Source organism: Pteronotus mesoamericanus, unplaced genomic scaffold, assembly GCF_021234165.1.
Source record: "Pteronotus mesoamericanus isolate MK-2021 breed Mesoamerican mustached bat unplaced genomic scaffold, CSHL_Meso_final contig_557, whole genome shotgun sequence".
NCBI lineage: Eukaryota > Metazoa > Chordata > Mammalia > Chiroptera > Mormoopidae > Pteronotus > Pteronotus mesoamericanus.
In genome coordinates, this window is record NW_026555200.1 from 4,610,817 (window position 1) to 4,632,675 (window position 21,859).

General features: G+C 47.4%; 2 protein-coding genes across 2 annotated transcripts in view; one reads left to right on the top strand and one right to left on the bottom strand.

Moving 5' to 3' along the window:
- Positions 1 to 21,859, top strand: part of MTOR (mechanistic target of rapamycin kinase) — a 111,576-nt gene that overhangs the window by 39,363 nt on the left and 50,354 nt on the right. The window contains exons 26-28 of the mRNA XM_054579749.1: positions 1,202 to 1,344; positions 3,934 to 4,096; positions 4,233 to 4,378. Coding sequence (XP_054435724.1) covers positions 1,202 to 1,344; positions 3,934 to 4,096; positions 4,233 to 4,378 — 452 coding nt within the window. The remainder of the gene's footprint in view (positions 1 to 1,201; positions 1,345 to 3,933; positions 4,097 to 4,232; positions 4,379 to 21,859) is intronic.
- Positions 7,944 to 13,808, bottom strand: ANGPTL7 (angiopoietin like 7). Its single transcript, XM_054579752.1, has 5 exons — positions 13,221 to 13,808; positions 10,737 to 10,837; positions 9,971 to 10,165; positions 9,154 to 9,352; positions 7,944 to 8,915 (listed from the first exon to the last, which is right to left on the bottom strand). The coding sequence occupies exons 1-5, from the start codon at positions 13,588 to 13,590 to the stop codon at positions 8,746 to 8,748; spliced, it is 1,035 nt and encodes a 344-aa protein (XP_054435727.1). The 5' UTR covers positions 13,591 to 13,808; the 3' UTR covers positions 7,944 to 8,745.

A 21,859-nucleotide genomic window follows, 5' to 3' on the forward strand; every position in this document is an offset into this window, starting at 1 on the left:
CACTTGAGAACTTCTCTAATTTATGTGAGACAGTTACTACATTTCCTGAGTTTAGGGAGGATTAACATGTCTCTGCTGGAGAAATCTTTTAATATATTTTTAAAAATTTGAGATTTAATAGTTAGGGCCAGGCCAATTCAAAGAGACATCGTTTTGAAAGTAATTGCAACCGTTTTTTTTTTGCTCATCTTTTCCAGCTAGGCCCTTAGGATAACATTATCCCCAGATGAGGGAGACCGCGGCTCAGATGCCACAGAGAAGTAATTTGCCCCTAGTGCCGCAGGTGCTGAGTGGGAGAGCCAGGACCGGCCAGGTGTTTCTAACTTCAGAGTAACAGGCACTCACGTGCACAGCACTAACTGTGCCAAGCGCTGTTATACATCCATTACACAAGTGTAAACTTAGTTAATCCTTAAAACACCCTACGAGGTGGGAGCTATTATCCTTGTTTTACAGAGGAGGAAACTGCCCCACAGAGGAGTTGAGTAACTTGCCCACAGTTGGACAGCCAGCTTTGCCCTCAAGCTGCGGAGCACCAGGGCATGGGCGTTGGCCCCTGCACTGTACCGCCCATCTCCAGAGCCTGGGTCTTTCCGCCCACCTCTCTAAACTGCCCCCGGAGTAACTCTTGGTTCCTGGAGGGCTCAGGGTCCTGAGGGAAATCAGAGGGCGTGGACTAGAAAGTAAAAATGAAAGCCGCTCTACCCGTTGGTCTCATTCCGCCACGGTGCCATGTGCCTGGGGCTCACTGCTCACCTGATTGTAATAGGACTCATGACGCTGTCCACCTGAGCATTTCCCCCTCACCCTGTGGGACTCTGCTGTCAGATGAGCCAATGTCCTAGTACAGAGAATGCCTGGGGCCCTTCACACACTGCTGCAGGCCAGGAGGTGGGGACTCTCCAAATGTGAGAGTCCTGTCCGTTCCGGGTCTGTAGACCTCTATGCTTTGCCGGCGGAATCTAGCACACATGAGTTGTGGAAGAGGCTTTTCCTCTACTGTGCTATTCTAGAGGTTACTGTTTTTGCTTTGTGGCTTTTAACTAAATATTACTCTTTTGTATTTGTGCTCTGGGGGAATTTTATCATGAGGGGTTTAATTTTATAAATCAAGGAAGTGGAATAATCGTAAGTAGATGAGGGCCCTGTACGATGTGCCCTTGAGGCTGATGGTTTTCCATTGTCACCTGTGGGATGACAGGCCTGGGGAGCTGCCAGAAGGGTCTCCAAAGACGACTGGCTGGAATGGCTGAGGCGGCTGAGCCTGGAGCTGCTGAAGGACTCCTCATCGCCCTCCCTGCGCTCCTGCTGGGCCCTGGCTCAGGCCTACAACCCGATGGCCAGGTACGGTATGTCGCGGCTCCCTCTTCCCAGCTTCCGATGGGGAGCACGAAGATCCGTACGTAGAAGATGACATATAGGAATTAGTAACAGGCAATAGTAGACAGGCTAGTGTTTTTAATTTTGCTAACTTCTGGGGGCTGGGAGTAAAGAAAAAGCCAGATTGATGAAGCTCATATTGCAGGAAAAACATCCATCTTAACCTACTAGTAGGCCTTTCCTTAGTATATTTAGAGCCAAAATTTTAATTACAAAGTTACAAAGTCATTTGGAACTCTAAAAACAACCCTATAATAGTTTAATATAACCTGTTTCCTATACTAATATATTCTAATTATTCATTGCTGCATTTCAAATACCCCAAAACTTAGTGGTGTAAAACAACACTTTATTTTGCTCATGAATCTGTGATTGGGTAGGACTTGGGACAGCTTGCCTTTACTCTACACAGAGTCGGTGTGGGTAGTTGAGGGTAAGAAGATTTACTTTCAGGATGGCTTATTTACATGTCTGGCAAGCTGGGGTTGAGTATTGACCGGAAGTTCAGTCCTCTCCACGTGAAGCACTTGCTGGATTGCTCGGGCTTCCGCCCAGGATTCCGCGGGGAATACTGGCTGTGTTCAAGAGTGAATGTCCCCAAGGAAATGCATGGTGTTTTTATGACCTGTCCTTGGAAGTCACAGAGTGTCACTTCTGACACACTCTGTTGTTCAGGGCAGTCCCCAAGGCCCACTCACGTTCGGGGGAGGAGCTATGGGCGCCACCTCTAGATAGGGGAGCAGCACCGTTCTAGACGAGCCTCGCAACCGGAGTGTTGCAGCCGCCTTTGGAAAATAGCACTTGCCGTGAAAAACGCTTTTAAATAGTAAATCTTAATAGCCATTAAAAATATGGTGTATAAAAACATATAATGTGTGTAAAAGATTTATAGTGTAATGTAAGTGAGTAGGATGGAATACAAAATGGTATAAATGTGCGATATCAACTATTAAAAACATACGTACATAGGGAAATGATTTAGAAAGTAATACAACGATTATCTCTATTAAGTAGGAAGGTTTAAGGAGTGATTATTTTCTCTTCATTTTTCCCCCCTATGTTCCAAACTTTTCTACAGTGGACAACTATTATTTACAATGAGGCACTAAATAATGATTTAATTAACAGGTAGCAAGGAGCCAAAAGCAAGCACTTTGTTTTTTGTTTCGCTTTTGGCAGCAGAGCGGCTTGCTGGTGGAGTGGATGCAGCAGGCGGTGGTGATTTCGCAGTGCCTTTAGTGATGGTCCCTGGGACTGGCGCTTTGATGCTCTGATTTGGTTCATCTCATTTCTCTCAAGTGCTTTCATAATGCTTTCAAAACAGTTCCTAGGACTTTTCTGTTTCCACAGTGTGCAGGTTCATGTGTTTGGCTGGAGTGGTGGACCTTTCTTCTGCTCCAGGTCACTTTGAGCATAATGTTGTCCAGAAGAGACTTGGGATAATACACACATGTGTGTTTATTCCCTTAGTGCCACATATTTTCATTTGGGATCCAGTGCGGTCTCAGACCTAAATCAGAAAGCACATTTCTTAACTTGCACAGGACTCTTTCCGTCTTTGTGTTATTCTTTGCATTTCAAATATTGTTTTTTTTTTATCACATTCCAAAATTATATACATTGGTCTGATTTAATCTTTTAATGTGACAAAAAGTGGATGCAGAGCTATCAAATGCTAAACCTATACATTATAGGCATATTCTATAGTTTCCGACTCTCCTGTCCCCTCACTTATGAAAAAAGAGGGTAAGATTAAAGTTCAGATATCAGGGGTAGCAAATACGTCCACCCACATGATGCTGTAGTGATTTAAAATAGGTTTAGAAATGGCACCTCTGCTTCCAGGTCTTTGTGAGACCCCAGCTGTAGGAGACTGGCTTAGAGAGTCTTTGAAGACTTATGGCCTTGGAGTCCATTCTTCAATTCTTACAGTTCCTTAAGTTCTGCTGTCATTTTGTTTAGGACCATCCAAAAGAAGGGTTCTGGTTATATTTTGAAAAACAGTAACAGATGCTGCTTTTGCCATTTCTGATTTAAGGAATTTGGACATTGCCTGAGAAACATCCCCAGAATCATGTGAAGATTGTTTTCAAAATCTGTTAATACCAGCTTCTATGTTAGCAGTCCCCTCTCTGGTCACCCTCCCCCACCCCCCCCAGTGAGGAGAAGTCATGCAACAACTGCCAAGAAATGTGCTGCTCCTTTTCTCTGCTCTCCTTTCTCCTCCAGCGCCCCGCCCCACAGTCTCTCTCCCTGAACTGGAAAATACAATCGTCATTAGCCACATGGATTCTTATGAGTTAATTAAAATTAAATAAAACTTAAAATTCAGTTTCTCAGTCACACTTGCCACAGCTCATGCCTTCAGTGATCAGTGGCTACTTATATTGGACCCGGGAGATACAGACCACTTCCAGCCAGTTCTGTTGGGCAGCACGGGTCTGTATAACCAGTATCAGCGATGCCAGGAGCAGCCTGTTAGAGGTATGACTGCACCAGGCAGGGGCGTGCCAGGCATTGCCAACCTCCTTCTCCACTCCTCTCTGCCTTCAGGGATCTCTTTAATGCCGCGTTTGTGTCCTGCTGGTCTGAGCTGAATGAAGACCAGCAGGATGAACTCATCAGAAGCATCGAGTTGGCCCTCACCTCACAGGACATTGCTGAAGTCACTCAGACCCTCTTAAACTTGGCCGAGTTCATGGAACACAGTGACAAGGTAAGATTTTTGCCCATTGTCCAGATGGAGCCCGACAGGGAACCAGCCGCCGGGAGGGGAGACACACTCACAGAGCCCACTCTTGCCTGTGCCCCACTGGCTGGTTTCCTATGCTGTGGCGTCTGCTCTCCTCCAGGGCCCCCTTCCACTGAGAGACGACAACGGCATTGTTTTGCTGGGTGAGAGGGCTGCCAAGTGCCGAGCCTACGCCAAAGCGCTACACTACAAAGAGCTGGAGTTCCAGAAAGGCCCCACCCCTGCCATCCTCGAATCTCTCATCAGGTAGGCCGCAGACCTTTCAGATGGCTGCCTTCATGTCAGATGGCCTCTGCTCTCCCGCTGCGTGCTCCCAGCTCGCTGCAGTCGCTGGGAGACTCCTGCTCCATGAAATCTGCCTTCAGGTCCGGTCAGCACATTTAAATGAGATGTGGATGCAGATGGCTCTCCCCAGTTTTCCAGCCACAGTTGTCGTTTCTGTTGAGCACCTGGGCTTCTGTTGTTTTCCCACTTGTGCTTGCTTGTCCTAAGCAACTCTATTTCCATAGCAACCTAGGAAGCATAGAGTGTATATCTGAGTTAGATAGTGCTCTCTGGGGCAGGAGTGGAAAGTGCTGGATCTGGGGCCTCAGCAGCCGCCCAAAAGCAGGTAGGGCTTTTATCGACTGCCTGTGCGGGGGCCAGTGGCGGTGTCCTCTGGGGTCTTGTAAGCACAGAAGGCAGAGCAAAGTCTGAGGTTCCATGGTCCTTCCCCTGCTTCGGTTATGTTCTGTCCTCTCCTAAGCAGGTTTTGAGTCTTCTGGGTATGGGAAAAACAGGTTGTTGAATACATTTTCCACTGTCAGGAAATTACAAACAGCCTGAAATGTTAGCTCTGGCTCCTGGATCACTGTTCACTTCCCCTAATGGTTATCAGAGAATATTAACTATGGGATCTAATTATCTTCATGTAAATGCTAACACGGTTGATTATTTCACTACAGATGGTTTAAGAAGTCACCTGGCTAGTAGGTCCCTCCACTGTGGCCGAAACAGCCAGCTGTGTGTGGTGCTTCCTGTGTTTGAGAGCATAATCAAATAGCCAGGCTTTCTGCTTGCTCTGCTTTTGAGTAGATACTGAAAAGTGTTCCTTCAGATGCTTTAAAAAGTGACCCAAAAAATAGAAATAGAGTTGTGTTTTTGCCCAGCTAATTGGACTTGGAGAGAATGTTGGCTTCTAAAATACCACATGGCGTTTTGGAAACATGCCGTCCTATGGGGTAGGCCTCAGTTTCCAATGGGCACAGCAGATGTGAAGCCTGCACTCCTTCCTTCCGCTCTGACTTGGCCAGGCAGTCTTGTTCGGTACCTGATGAAATACCTGGTGACTGAATATAGTAACTTGAGTACCAAATAAGTAGTTTTGCACAGTAACTTCCCTGCTAACCTGTTTCTGTTTGGTACCTCTCTGAAACCTTCCTCATCCTACCCCAGATTCCCTGCCCCCCCAATCTGAGAAATCATAGGAGCAATAATGTTGATGCAGATCTATAGTAGAAAGATATAGTCAGGGGCCTGGAGAAAGCGTTCAAGCTCATTTAACTCATTAAGCCAATATAACTGAAAATCAGTTCTCAGAATGCCCTGCAGACTTATGCTGGCTTTAAGAAGACAAATACACACACGCCTCTGTTTCCAAGTCAAGCCAGCACCGAAGCTCTGTGGTTTGTGCCTAGTTTCATTCAGTTGAGCTTGTCTCCCTTCAGTTGGTCTCTAAACCAGAAGGTCCACCTTTTTTGTTTCCATTTGTAGCTTTCCTTCCAGTTTTCTACAGCTGCTTTTCCTAAGCACCATTGTGATGTCCTGCCATCATTTTCACTGAAGAAGTTTTAAGAAACAGACTTCAGCAAAGCTGCTATTGAGGAAGTTACTCGCAACACCTCCCCAGCCCTCTAGTGGGCCTCGTGGAAAACTCTTCCCCATGTTGAACAGTGGCAGCTGGATGTCCCTGAGCCACTTCTTTGGCCTGGTCTTGGTGACATTGCTCTGCAGAAATAGGTGGGATTCCCTTCGTCACAGTGGCTACTGGCAGCTTGGTTACTGGCCCACCTCTGACAAATTACAGGCGCCTTGCCTGTTTTGTCATTGCCCTCCCTGCCCCCCGCTTTATTTTTCCTTCTCCACTTTTTAAAAGCTCATTCAAGTATATACATTTGAGCCAGCTGCCTTAAAGTCTTCTTGAAACAATCAGGTTTATCGTACACGAAAGCATCTTCACACAGCTGATTCTGAGTTTTCATTTTTGCTTTAAAAAGCTGTGCCGTGGTCATAACACAGTTCTCTTGCTGCTGGACCAGTCGTCCGCCTTCCTACCTGCTGCCATTTCTCCCTGTCCTCTCCAGGACAAATTAAATCCATGTGTAACCCCCAAACCAGGGCCAGTGTGAGACAGGATAAACGTACTCATCTCCTCAGAGCTCACATACATCAGTAAGTATGATTAGGGGACAGAGGATTAAATGGACATTTGATGATTTGGAAACACAAATACACACACACACACACACACACACACACACAACTTTTACTTGGTTAGCTTCTAGCATAAGGGTGAGGCGTGATGGCCTGCTAACTTAGTCCGCTCAGGCAGCTGTAACTACAAGAGTCTGGGTGGCTTACATAGCAAACATTTATGTTTCACAGTTCTGGAAACTGGGAAGTCCAAGATCAGGGTGCCAGGTTGGTCGGGTTCTGGTGAGACCCTCTTCCAGGTGCAGATGTTTGTTCACGTGGGGAAAAGCTCTGTGGGACCTCTCTTTTGAGGGCACTAATCCCATTCATGAGGGCTCCACCCTCATGGCCTAAACGTCTCCCAAAGGCCCCACCTCCAGTGACCACGCATTAGGGATTAGGCTTCAACATAGGATTTGGGGAGGTGGGGGACACACAGTCAGTCTATAGCACCTGCTTTTCTTTCTCTACCCACTTTACCCATTTTAGCTTTTGTTGCCTAGGGCCTCCATGTTGTTTTAGCTGTGGAGCGTATAGGAAGTGAGAGAGAATCATTAGGTATCTCTGCCATAGGCACCTCAGGCTCTTCCCTCTCTTTATCTCCTTCCAGCCCCCTGATCTTTTTAGCCTCTCTTTTCCAGCAGTATTTTGCCAGCTGCTTAGCATCTCAGATTCCCCTGCCTGCCCCAGGAAGTTTCTGTCTGAACGCCTGTCCCATGAAAAGCCCTGCTCCTGTCTACTTCTAAAACCCCTAAGGTTCTGTTTTTAAGGTTAAGTAGGTTCCCAAGAATCAAAGGACTGTAGATACAATTAAAAAATATTGAGTAAAAAATCATAGCTTACCTCACTGACTGGTTCAAGGGAATGGTTCTTTCTGGCAAGGAAAAATGACTTCCTAAAAATCCAGATCATTTGCCATCTGTTATGGCTAAAGATCTTTCCCTCTCTGTATGTTAGTTGCTCAAGTGGAAAGCAGTTTGCAAAGTGTTTGGGAACCAGGCGATGGCATTGGCCCCCATGGGGTCACAGGGGTCAGCCAGACCTGACCTCTGCTAGTGCCTGCTGCCCTTTGCAAAGTCCCCTGCCTGTTGCCTTCGGCCTCCTGCTCGTCCCAAGGTTTCCCTGAAGACTGCGGCAAAACCAGCCTCCTCCTCACTGTTCACCACCCTCTGGCTTTTCACCTCAACTTTTCACCACGCTCTGAGTGGTGATGGCGACGACTTAAAAACGAACAAGTGTTACAAGTTTATTGTAGAAGGAAAAAGAAACTTTGAACATTTAAATTAATCTATATTTTATTTTCACAAAGCGAACTGCTGATAAACAGCATGAGTTATCAACCATAGTGCCATCTACCTTCGTTTTCCAGCCAGCTTTTGTAGACAGAAGCAGAAGCTCTTCAAGCTCTTTTCTTTCAAAGTAAAAAAGGTAAATCTGTAAACTGTGAATAGTTTCAGGCAGTTTTGCGCGAGTATCCACACGGGAACTTACTGCCACCTCCCCCTGGCGCTCCCTGGCCATCCCCAGACCCACCTCCCGCTGTCAGGGCCCTGCCGGGGAGGCGCCCAGCGCCGGGTCTTCCTCCAATGACGGCCATCCTGGGTCAGCCCGCCTCCGGCAGAACAATTTTTGTCTCTCTTTTTTTTTTTTTCATGTGAAGACTGAAGGTAATTTCATTGTATTTAAAAACAGAAACTCCTCTCTCCCCCTACCCCCTTTCACTCCTTTCTTGAACACCCAGGGTCTCTCCTTGAGAATCAAAGTTCATGGTTCTGTTTAGCAAAGGGACTTGCTATCTGCCCTCACCTAACCTTAGGCCTAATAGAAAATGGATAAAGTCATCTCACAATGATCTTTTTCATAGAAAAATCATGTGGAAAAGAGAGAAGCTGCTGCTGTGTCAGGGATCAAGGCAGAGAGAGCCCACTCAGGCCAGCCCCCCGAGAAGTACGTGTCAGGACCCATTGTGTTCAAATACTTTATCCCGTTCACTGTAACATCCTGGGTGCATATAAGTGTCTTGTGCTCCTCAGAGACTCACTCTCTCACCGGAGACAATAGGCTGCTTTTCATCCATCCCCTTCCTGCCTCTCCCCTTCCCAGCCCTGCCCAGCCTCCGTTCGTCCCCGCTTCTCCAGCCCTGCTCCACAGCAGGCCTCCTTTCAGGGCTGGAAGTCTTCAGGGCGGATTTTCATCTCCACCCGCTTGAGGGAGTAGGTGGAGCCATGCCAGCCGTACCAGGTGATGCCATCCAGGTGCCTGTTGTGCTCCCCGAGGCGGTAGAAGACTCCGTTGAGGTTGGAGTCTGTGCAGCAGTTGTACCAGTATCCACCTGGTGCAAGGAGCAGATCGGCGCTAGTGAGCTGAGTGTGCCCTCCCCTCGGAAACAGCTGATAGACTAGACTGCAGGGATTTGTTCCAGTGTTTTTTGAATAGTAGCTAAGCAATCAGAGCCAATATAAAAAGGAAATACCAAAGCCAGGATATCAGCTGTGAAGTTATAATTCACATCTTCTCTTCAAGTGGGCCTAAGGGCTTAACCCGAACTTCCCCCCACCCCCCCATCTCACCTTTGCGCAGCTGAGCGCACTTGTCTAAGCAGTTGTCATTGTCCTTGTCCTTGGTGCTGAAGGCTGTGTTGTTATGATAGATGAGGGCGTCATTCCCCACGTTGCCACTGTAGTTCCCCAGAAAGAGGCGATAGCTGTTCTGTTCGTTGCCCAAAACAAAGTGGCTGTACTCGGCGTGACGCCTGTTGCCCTCCCAGTCCTGTGGGAGGAGGCAGAGCCTGAGGAACGCTGCGGCGGGTGCCCGTGCATCCGCCCTGCTTGTCTTCCCTCTCCTGCCACAGCCGTGCCTCTCCCTGCTGCCGAGGACCTAGTACGCGTTACTGCCTGTTTACCTCTAAACCTGGGGGTCAGAAAACGGGGGCCCTAGAGCAACTTCTCTCCTGAGTCTCCACGTGGCCCTGATTAGTGAGTATCTTTCTCTATCCCCTCACTTCCTTTTCATAAGGTATAGATTTGTGTTTTTACAGTATCCCACTTACAGATGTCATTAGAGTAATTTGAGAATATAGTGATTCTTCAAGGCCTTTGATGAGGGTCACCGACCCGTATCAGTAAGGTTTACACGTGGAGGGCCTTGTACCCAGGCCCCTGACTATTGGATTACTGTGCTCTGGCCTGACTCACTTTCCTGCAGCCTCACTTTCCTGAAAAAGAGGAAAGAACCTATTCTTTCTCAACCGTACTATCACCTCAAGGAAAACCGTCATAATAATCACACAACCCTAAAGTGAGTAAGGATAGGAATGGCGCTCCCAGAGTAGTGCGCAGCTGCGTGCGGCGGCCTGGCCCAGTCCTGGGACCCAGACCTCGTGCTTACCTCCATCTCCACGCGCAGCCGGGTTGGCCGCCTGGAGAGCCGGTGGATGTGTTCATTCCCCAGCCAGAAGTCCCCACGGATGCTGCCAAAGCCCTGCTTGTACTGCTTCCAGTCCCGGTAGAAGGAGACGAGGCCGCTCTTTCGTCTCTGAATGACGGTCCACCCGCCACCTTCCACCTCCATGTCACAGAACACCTGAGGCAGAGAGGATGCTCTGGTCAGGGACCCACAGAGTCAGGAGCGCGGGGTGGACCTCACCTGCCTTCTCCTGTGCCTGCGGAGCCAGGGCCGTGTGCACAGGCTTACTGTAGCACGACTCTGCCCAGGGTGGGCAAGCTGGGGCGGGGGTGGTTCGCCGAGGGAGAATCATCAAAACTAAGGACGAGGACAACTGAGTGCTCACTGAGTTGGAATGGAAAACCCCAGGTACTCCTGATAGGCTCCCTGCATGGTCTCTCTTTCCTCCTCCCCCAGAGACTAGCTGCTCTAGGACATGGCAAGAGCTTTTAGCTCGTTAGGTGGTGGTTCTAGAATTAGCTAACCTATATTAGAAGGTTGGCGTTTAGTGGATAATGATTTGAAAAGGCAAAGCAGATGCTGGGTTTTTCCCCCTGTAAATGGAGCGTTTGGATAGCTCCCTGGTATTTGGTGTGTTTGTTTCTCTCTTGAGTTTCCATTTCACTCGCCTCAGACTAAGCCCTGTTGTCCCTTGGAGGGCATGGAGGGCAGATGATAGAACATGGGCAGTGGGTGGTGGTGGCCTCACCTCCAGCTCAGGGCTGCCCAGGAAGTCATCGGGAGGAAGCTTGTACACGCCAGAGATGCGGTAGTTCTTCTGGTAGAGGGACGAGCAGTCGTAGATGGCATCTACAAAAGGGACAGACCACAGCTGTGAGCATGCACACCCAGGCTCCCTGGCAGGTGGGCCTTCCTGCTGCATAAAAGTGGAAAGTTTAAGCGTTAGACTTTGTTTCCACCATGAAATTCACACGAGTGTCCATCACTAGGCAGTGTCTTGGTGTGGGAGGCCAAGCGCTGGTGTGTTTTGGCTCCACTGGTTGTGGGACTGAGGGATGGGGATGCCCTTCACCAGGAGAGCATCGATGGGACAAACAGGTGACCTCAGGCTTCCTCTGAAATAAATTATCCCGCAGTAGTTCTGGGCTACGAGCTCTGGAATTATTACAGTCAATGAGGCCACGTAACAGAAGCCGTAATAGGTCCAACTTCTGGGCCAGCCCGCCTCTGTTACCAGGTAATCATGAGTATCTCACGGGGTCTGGTTTTGTGGAGGTTGTCGGTTTGTTTGGGTGGCTGGTTGGTTTTGCTGTTTTCCAGAGGTAAGGGCTGCTAGGGCCCTCGTGAAGGGATTCAGCTGTATAACCTTCCGTTGTCCCCGGCCCTAACCTCGGTCGGCTGGACGAGTGCAGGTGCAGCCTGAGGGACCCTCGGGGGCCTTCTCTTGGCACAGGTGTTGGGGGAAGGACACGAGAGCCTCGGGTAGGCTGGTTTTCACTCTGGGCCTGATGTGAATGTTTCCCTGGCTACCCTGGGGGCTACTGCTTTATGCCAGATCATTTCCTTGTTCTAAATATTGAAGATGTGTAAAAGGGACAGCGTTTCCTTATGGGATTCAGCCAGTAGGAACTCTTGCTGACCAGGGACACGTCTGCCTTCGGTGTCTCGGGAGCTTCCCTTGGTGACCATTGCACTGGGCCTTCGAGAAGAGTCTGCAGAAGGCAGATGGCAGGTGGCAACACTTCTGCCATGGGAATTGTCTGAGGGGAGCATGGTAGGGAGGGGCAGGCTTGCCTCGGCCAGCAGAGCTCTTCACTTTCTATTACGGAGGAAAGCAACAACTTCCTGCTTTCTCCAAGGACCACCTGTTTCCAGAGTATAAAGGTGCTCCAGCCCCTGGTAACAGAAGAAAAATAAGGAATGTTTTCCTGGGCAAGAAGGGTAAGAGGCCCAGCAGGAGAGCTGCATTGGACCTGCATTGGACTCCAAGGAGCTCCCTGCTGGGAGGTGAGAAAAACCCCAGGCTGCGGAGGGGGCAGGAAGTGGCACAGCCGGATTCCCCTGCCCGGCCTGCTCTCCTGCCTATCTGGTCTCATCTCGCAGACCAAGTCAGGGCTTACCTGCCTGGAAGATGGCCTGAGAATGCCTTTCTAGTCCCACACTGAGGGTCAGGAAGTACATGCTTAGAGACTGATTTACACACATTGGTTTAGATCATAGAATTTTTAAGCTTTAAAATTTCATGTTAAAACTCTTTCATTTGAACTAAGGGTAACCAGTGACTTACTCTGTTCTTTGTTCTTGACTTATAGTATGACCAAAAAGTTTTTAAATCAGTAAGAAAGGACGTATCTGTAGGATATGCTCCTTCCAACAAGTAATTTCCTGATAATTTCAGAAAACCAAATTTCTCTCTAATAAATTCACCTTGGCCCATCTGAGCCAAGCTAACCAGCCACTGAAAGTTATTTTGCAAGGGAAGACATTAACTGTATCTTATTTTTGGCCACCTAAAAATCCACATTTCAGCATTACATTTTCTTATTTCCTGTACCATTGGAGAGAATTTTATTTGAGATCACAGGGAAAATAGAAATATCAGAACTGAGGAATCTTGAGGAGCCTGTCCTTTCCTGAATGCAAAGGAATCCTTCAGAGGGCTCTGGGCAGCATCTGCAGGCTGCATTCTAAGCCAGTGGGAAGGGCCAGGCTCACAGAGAGAGGATATAAAATTCCATCTTGGTCCATTCTAAGTGTGAGAGACATAAGAGCACCGTTTTTGGCAAAACTTTACTTTCAGAGCAACAGACGTTTTGGTTTTGCTGTTCACTCCTGCTTCTGTGGGACTGAGCCTATCAGCTCTGGGCAAGAAAGGAGACCAATCAGGAAACTTGAACCCTCTTTCTAAGACTTGCTGTGTGACTTTGGGCAAACCACGTAATCTCTCTGTGCTATAAAATGGGTAATTCATACCTTCAGCGCGCTGAAACGTAGTGTGAATAAAAGAGACCTGCGAAGGTAGTAGGTAAATTTACGGAACATTGGGAAGCAAAAGAAGTACTCCATAAGCCTTTAGTAAAGAAAAAATAGTGTGTACCCAAGAAAGTATGCCCTCAAAGAACCCCAGGCAGTTGTTCTGACGGCCAGGTTATGTAAAAGCGATATTACAGGCAGGAGACACTGGTCTGTCTGAGGGCAAGGTGGTGAGAACATGAGGACACGTGCTCCTTACCTGCCGAGGTCTGTGTGAGGGTCTGCGCTGCCTGCAGCTGCATGATGTCGATCTGGTTGTTCATTTCAGAGTACTTGCTCTCGGCCTCGGTGAGCCGCGACTCCACGCGCTTGGTGTTGCTCTCCAGTTCCATCACCTGCATGACCACGCTGACCCAATCCTTCTCCTGCTTCTTGCTCAGCTCACTCAACAGACCGCTTAGGTTGGCAATTTGAGCCTTGAGCTCCCCCACCTCCTCACAGCAGGTGGCCACTTTGAGCTGCGCAGGTGTCTTGCGCTTAGGGGGCTTCTGTGGCCACACAGGGTGACTCACAAAGGTCAAGATGAAAATGCAGAGCCAGGTCACAGCCGAGAGGGTCTTTTTCAGCATTTTTGGCGGGCCTGGTGACAAAGACTCTTCCTTTGGAGGAATCTGGACTTGCCCCGCTGAGTTTCAAAGCTGCAGTAATTACAGCCTCACGCTTTCACTGCTGATGGGCTCACTGCTCTGTTGTTCCCTTGTTCCTGACTCTTAGCTTTTGTCAAAGCTTGAGTCTCTGAAAATGCAGCTTAATTGGGTGCCCTATGGCTTTCCTTCCCAAGCCCGAATGCTCTACAAACTCAGCATCTTAAATATCGTTTGCTGCCTGCACCTCCACCCCATGTGGATGATGCTTTAGCCCCTCCCAGTTCATCTTGGAGGGTCAGGTGCCTGTTGGGTGAAGTCATCATGAACTTAGGCCAGAGAAGGGGAGGAGGGAGACAGGGCGAGTCTTTCTTTCCTTGCCTGCATGCACAGTCTCTGGGCCGAGACAAGAGGACTATGAATTTGTGTTTCTCCAGTTTCGCCTATTAGATTATGCCCCTGCCAGCCACTGGCTCAGCACTATCAGCAAGAAGGGCAGGGTCAGGAGAATTTCCAAATTCCATTCTAAAGGTTATATAACCATGGGGTGAGCAGAAGGTAGGCAACGAGAGTTGGGAATAAGACTCCACTCACCCAGGGAGGCCTGTTAATGTAATCCATGCTGTTTGTAGGAGGATCTGGTATATTTTGGCATCCTGCTGAATGGGCTTTTAACAAAGCTGCTTATTCCTTTCTCTGATCATCATTCGGTGAATTACAGCACCCCCATTTGACCTGGATCTAACACAATCTCACATTTGAACACTTACAACTTAGAAAAGCTCTAGAAAGAGGAGGATGGAATAAACCTCTTAAGAAGCAAAAAAGTCTTTGTAGTTTGTATCCACAGGATTTGCTCGGTTATCTTTCTTTCTACATACTCTCTCTTTCAACAAAGAGTGGGCTTCTCACACTTGACTTTTGGCAGGGAGGTGTCAGGGGTGATGGCAGGGATGAAGACTCAGGAGACGTGGACACAGTTCTGGGTTGGTCGCCCACATTCCCATTGGTCTGCAGGCAGAACGGAGAACCCTTGGCCTGTGGTTCCAAACTTGGAAAATATATTAAATCATAGAGCAAAGAATCCCATCACCAAATCCACATCTAGAGTCTCATTTTCCTCTTCGTATGTCATATGGTTTGCAAATCTGACATTATTCTCTATTTACATATGATATCCCTGAAAATAGGGATATTGTCATTTTTCATGCACTGTATTTGAAGGGCACTCCTCCTTTGAAAGCAAATGGAAAAGGCCTGGGTTTCCAGCAAACTTTAAATCTTTAAAATGAGCTTTTCCCTAAATGTGTACAAAGGTCCCTTTGTCCTTAACCAGCAACCTGGTCTTTGTAACTTTCTCTTGCGCTTTCCGTGCTGTGGAGCCATTGAGGCAGTTCTCGTGCTGTTGCTGGCTGGTGTGGGTCAGGCCGCGCCGGCCCCTGGCAACCCTCATCCCCTGCTGTGATCCCCCAGAGTCCTTTCTGGCCAGGGCTTCTAGCTTCTCAGGACGTCATTTCAGCCCAGGCAGCTGGAGTTACCAAACAATTTTTTTTTCCCTCTAAATCGAAAAGCATTAGTGGATTACGTGTATCAGGGTTTGTTTTCTCACATTGTATGCTTTGCCTACTAAGCAGGGAGAGTGTTGCTAACACTCCGTAGTAACTTGCCATACTGCTCACAAGATGCTGTGTACAGTAGGCACTGTCAGCCAGTCCCTCCTCTCTTTTGCAACTATCTAGTCCAGCTGGGCTCTGTAGTCTCGGCTCCGTGGAGTTCATTTCACTAACGTGAACCTGGCCCCCACTGCCAGCATCCAACAGGGTCTGCTAGACTCCATGAGGACCTTCAGGATGTCCCCTAGCCATCAGATGCCCCTGAGCTCACACCATGTGCCATGGAAACACTGTGTGCCATAGTCATAACTAACATCGCATGTGACCCTGCTATCTTGGAGCTCCCACGTAGCAGCACAGTAAAGAAAGCATCAGGGAGCCATGGAGCTTTACGGCTTCCCAGTCAGCGCCCTGTTTGTTCTTCCCAGCAGCTGCTTCCCCTGCCTAAACGGGAAAATGGTATGAATAGACTTCCGTATCTGGACAGAAAATGAATCAGTCATTCATATTTACAGCCCACGTAGCAATCCTTTCTAGGAGAGGTAGGAGGGGGGCTTGAACCACAAGCCCTAGGTCTGAGCATGAGTGCCTGCTCTCTGACATTTCTTTTCTGGAAACTTATTGCTAATATGAGGCATGAGTAGGAGGCAAGCTTTTCTTATTTGAAGATTTTCTTAAATTTCCTAAGCTGCCCAAATGTCAATAACCCTGGCCCCCAAATTTTTTGAATAAAATGGCTAATTAAGAGTATTCCCCATGCCAGGAGATGATCCATCCTCCAGAACATCCATAATCCTTCAATGTCCTCCATTCTGAATTTCTAAAAGAAGGAAAAGTTAGCGCTTGTTTTGAGCATGGCTGAGCCAGGGCAGGAAACCAGAAAGAACGTGGGGTACAGAGCAGTATTCCCTTCTCTGAGAGGCTTTCCCCCTCTTCCCTAAACATGGGAGTTAACTGGAAAATTACGGAGAATTAGGGTGGCTACCTTAGAGTTTCTCCTTTTTTCTCTGTTTTGCTGGTAATGAACAGGGGTCAGCTTGGTGCTCCTGGGAAAGAGGCTTTTGAAAACAAAGCTTATATGCTTTTTTAAAAAAAGATTTTATTTATTTATTTTTAGAGAGAGGGGAAGGGAGGGAGAAAGAGAAGGAGAGAATCGTCAGTGTGTGGTTGCCTTGTGCACCTCCCAGTGGGGACCCGGCCCACATCCCAAGCTTGTGCCCTGACTGGTGCCCGTTTGGTTTAACAGGCCGGCCCTCAATCCACTGAGCCACACCAGCCAGGGCTAAAGCTTATATTCTTAACCAGAAAAGCCAGTGGGCTTTTACTTCGCCTGGAAGTTGTCAAAAATCACAGTCTGGCCTGCAGGGCATTGGGCTGGCCCCAAGGACTGGCAGTGCCCAGGCATCCTGTGGACGCAGAGCTGGAAGGGCCTGGGGAGGTCTCTCCTTTGCTAACGTGTTCCTGCCTTTGCCTGCCCTCCAACCATCGCTTTCAAAATTGGTGAGGGAGAGAAGCAGCCACTCTCAGAACCAGGCCCCCAGTTTATGGAATAGCTGTAGCTTTGAAGAACCTGCCTTGTGTTAGTTTAATTATGTACTTAGTGGAAATATTTTACTGCTTCTGAAGTCTTTTAATGAGCCACAGCTTGCCTTACTGTACGTAGCCATTTACACCTGACCCTTCCATCAGTCAGTTCTATTTCTATCTCAACTGAAAGCCCAAGTCCCTGGTAGAAGCTACTTCTGTCGCTTCCCCAAGCCTTCTAGTTCACCACTTCTCCCAAAGAGCTCATCCTGGGCGCATTGGGACCCATGCTCTCCGGCCACCTCCTAGAGTCGGTTGCGTAGTCACACACCTTGCAACAGAGTCCTTCTCAGTTCTCTCTCAGGATTTTGTAGCAAACATCTGTTCTGAAGGTTCCAGCCCGGCCCCAAGTGCCTCGCAGCCTAGTTGGAGAGGCAGACAGCCAAACTTGAGGAGAAGGTGGCATGCTAGGATAGGGGACACACAGGAGTGCCCTGTCCAGGCGAGCTTCTGGCAGGCCTCCCGAGGGAAGTGCTGGCCAGGCTTAAAGAACGAGGAGGCAGTAGTCAGGAGTGGCGAGAGCACTGTGCGCAGAGGTGCAGCCGCGAGAGAGCGTGGCTTACTAGGAGAGGGCTGGGGGCCGGCGCAGCCGGAGGGCCCCGAGGCCGCGGTGGAGGGGAGCAGGCCTGGGGCCGGGGGCCACGCGACGAAGTGGTTACTCTGCAGGCAGAGGGCTGTGGGAGAGATCCAAGAAGCTTTTATCTCTTGCTTCATTTTCCTGAGTCTTACCAGGAAAGTGGCTTCTGTAGCTGCCAAACAAGATTTTTAACTGGAAATGGGTGGCTTAGAACATTAGAATTTCTTAAGCTTGTAATACATTCATATTAAATACCTTGAAGAGTCATCTGGCCTGAGGATTAAGGAAGTGGTATGTGAAGGACTTTAAATACTTGGGTCTAGAAGCAAACAAATCTCGATGCCAATTGCAGATATAATTTGATAGTTATATCTAATCCCAGATATAACTTGATCGTTACATGACCCTGGGCAAATTAAATTACATACTTTCTCTGAGTCTACCAGTCTGTGAAATGGAGATAAAAATCATGACTACTTCACCTCACAGGATTTTTATGAGGATTACTGTATTTTGCCTTGTATAATGTACATTTTTTTTTTTTGCCCAAATTTTTTTAGGGAAAAACAAGGGTGCGCCTTATAACATGGGTAGTGCGAAGCCATGGGTGTGCATTTTACACGGCAGATAGCTAACAGTACGTAAGTGTTTTCCTAACGGAAAGAGAAATGGGGTCTGAATGTGTTTTAAGTTATTTGCTTTTTTTGGGAAATGGGATTAGAAACAAACACTCTAACTTGTTTTTTTAAGGAAAATTCTTTAAAAGCTAATGCAAAACATTTTAACAAATGAAATGTTGCTCACATCCAAATACCTGCCACTATCCCTTGAAAACAAATGCAGCGTGGCAGCTGCTGACTCTGTTCAGTTTGTCAAGGAGAATAATTATATTTTCAAGACAGATCTGAAAAGAAAGTGAATGTTTTGCACCTTTGATACTCTTAGGAACAAATAACTTATTTGGCAAGTGGTGTCTTTTTTATGCTGTTTTTGTTTTGTATTATGAACAGGCTCTAAAGCTGATGTTATTTTTGTATTAAGGATATTACCAACTAGAAAGAGAAATAAACTTTTTTATGTGTGATAAAATAAATGAATAAAAATAAAAAATAGCCAAGGCACTTTTGAATAAGAAAAATAATTTTAGAGGAATTACTCTACTAGCAGTCAGATTTATCATGAAGCTACATAAAGTAACCAAGACAGTATAGTACTGGCATAAGGATAGACAGATAGGAAAATAGAACAGAATTAAACATCTGGAAACAGACCCACACATATATGGACACTTGATTTATGACATTGTAGCACCACAGAACAGTGAGGACAAGACAGTGTTTTCCAGAAGCTCTGCTGGGTCAGCCTGATAGCCTTCTGGGGTGGAGTGGGGGGGGCTCTTGGCCCTTACCTCACACCACACACAACTTCAAGTCTAGAAGAAATTTAAATTCTCAGTGTGAAAGGTAAAACTAAAGCTTCTAGAAAATAACGAAGCAGATTATCTTCAGCATCTTGGGCTAAGTAAAGATTTCTTAAATGAGATCTTGAAAATACTAACCATAAAGGAAAACATACAATAAAAGTCGTCATTTCTGTGCAAATAGAAGACACCACGGAGAGAGTGAAAGGGCAAGAAGATATCTCCTATACATACCTCTGTGTATGTTATATTCAGTGTATATAGAGCTCATCGATTGTTTTTTTTAAGGGTGGCCAATTAAGAGATGTGAACAGGCACCTATTTCACAAAACAGGATATCCAGAAGGCCAATAAATGCATGGAAAGCTGATCGAGCTCCTAAGTCATTATAGAAATTCAAATTCAAACGAATTAAAATGCCACTACCTTCCAATAAAAATGGCTGATATGAAAGAGCACTGAAAATACCAAGGGTTGACAAAGATATGGAGCAACGGGGATTTTCATACACTGCGGTAGAAATGTAAATTGGTGAAAGCACTTTGGAGAGCAACTTGTCAGTATCTTCTAAAGCTGAACGTACCTTGTAACCCAGCAGTTCTAGGTACGTTCCCAACAGAATGTGAACGGATGTGCACCAGAGACACGTGCAAGAATGTCTGTACTGACACTATACATAATAGCCAAATACTGGAAAAAACCTAAATGTCCATCAGCAGTAAAACAGACAAATTGCGGTATATTCATACAGTGAAATACTGTTAAGCAATTGAAGAAACTACCATGGCATGCAGCAGCATGGCTGTATCTCACAAACATTGTTAAGCGTTTATAGAAGTTCAAAGCCTGGTAGAACTCACTCATTGTGTCGAAAGTCAGGCAGTTTAGTTCTTACCTCTGGGGATGAGGAAGGAAGCCATACCTGGAAGAGGCTCAGGTGCTTCTGGGATGCTGCCAGCGTGCTGTGTTCCGTTTCTTGGTCTGGGTGGTAGTTTCAAGGCTCTCTTCACTTTGTGACAGCTTTTCAAGCTGTACGCTGTGTATATTTTCATATACATGAGTGTGTTGTACTTCACCTAGGAAGTTTCTTTAAAAATAGAGGGTGCACATAAAATATATTTAAAATAGTGTCTGACACATGGTCAGTGTCCAGCAGAGTATTGAGGCCTGTGAGTATCGTCTCATCAGAAAAGCCTTCCCTGCCCACCCAAGTCTAAAATGAACTCCCATATTTTTGTCTCTCTAAGCACTTGTTTTCTTCATGGTGTTTACCTCCACAGCACCCACTGCCTGTGCTTGGTTTTGATGCATCTGCTTTGCCCACCTGTAAGCTCTCTGAAAGTAAAGGCCTTGTCTGTCTCATTTACTGTGGTAGCACTGGCCCCTCGCACTTAGCACAAGGCTGAAGGCAAAAGAGATACTTAGTTGGAACTTGTCAAATGAAAGACTGAATTCCCAGCCAAAGGTTTTGTTCCCCTAAATAAACATCTATTAGGGAGAATCAGCGTCTCTCTCCAAGGTCATTGCCACTATTTTACCGTGGTAAGGTCTTCCTTGTAGGACACTGCATTCGCTCCTGATTTCAGTCCATTTTTCTTCCATAGGTCATAGTTAAAGAATCTAAGAAAGTGAGAACTGGAAAAGTTGACATCATTTGGTTCAACCTTCTTTTTTTAATCCGTAACTTGAGGTAGCATCCTTATAGTATAACCCCTTTGTGTCCCTGGAAACCATTGATTTGTGTCTCACCTCTCTTATGAAGATCAGCGAGAGGGCCACAGAGCAATGGGTAGGGTTCTGTCTCTCTCCTGTTTATTCTGGAGGCCTGTGAAGTAATCTGATTACTTCAACCTGCCTGGGCCTATCAGTTAACCTTCACCACAGCCCGAGGAGCTACACGCAGCTGCTAATATTGAAAACAGAACAAAGAAAGTAACATGTCCCCATAGAAACAGCCAAGTCTCTGGGTCACTAAGTCCCCATAACGTATCCAGGAACCTAACAAATGTGGGTATCAAATGCCCATTACATTGTAATTGTAGAAAATCACTGTTAACCAGAGATAGGACGCTGTCAGGGGTGGGGGTGGGGGTGCAGGACAAGGTGACAAGGCTGTGCCCAGCCGCCCTGGGCCTACAGAGCTTCCCTTTGGGCTGCACCTCGGCCGCCCTGACTTAGGCAGCACTAGCGGGAAGGGGGGCCTGTAATCCTTCAAGAATGCCAGAGAATGTGAGCCAGTTTTGCCTGAACATCCAGTTAATGGCAGGGTGACTGGGCTTCACAGTCTACAGGAGAGGGACTAGCTGGATGAACAAAACCCACTCTGTCCTAGTTCTCAACACATTGTGTTGCTTGGAAGTATGAGTCCTGCTTTTACAGTTGTTTCCTGGCTTCCAGAAAAGGTACACAGTCTTGTTTTTCCCCTCCTGTCTGCTGGAAGAAAAAACACTCCATCCAGAAGGGTAGGGATTTGCTCAATTCTCCTCACTTCTCGGTAAAAACACATTCCAAACCTCTGGGCTCATGCTGACTTCAAAAGTGCCAGTGTGCCTCTAGGAATCTGTGCCCCTTGTAGAAAGCTCCAAGCAGCCGAGAGTGGGCGCATGAAGGAAGCCCCGGTATAGCCAGAGCACAAGCACAGATTGTATCTCTGTGGCCCCTTCTTTTCCTGTAATGCCCGATCACAGCCACACCCAGGAGGTCAGGTTCTCCCACCCGTCGCCTGTGGAGCATTCCGAAGGCGTCTTGCAGGTCCACTGTACAATAGCTGCCTTAATACAGCATCTTGCAAATGCCAAGGAAAGCAGCTCTTCGGTGCAGGAAGCTGGTCTTCCATGAGGAGCTGTGCAAAGGGAATAGTCCCAGGCTTCTTGTAAAGTTGACCACAAGGACAGACAGTCTTTCATTGCAGCCCCAGACCATTCTGAAGGGAGAAGCTTGCTGTAGTTCAGTAGTAAACCTCTGCTCTTCCACTGCATCTGGCTCATCCTCAGGGGCGCCTTCTGGCTTAATGGGACCCCTCATGGTGAGGCAGAGAAGCCGCTTCTGATTTTTATGTAC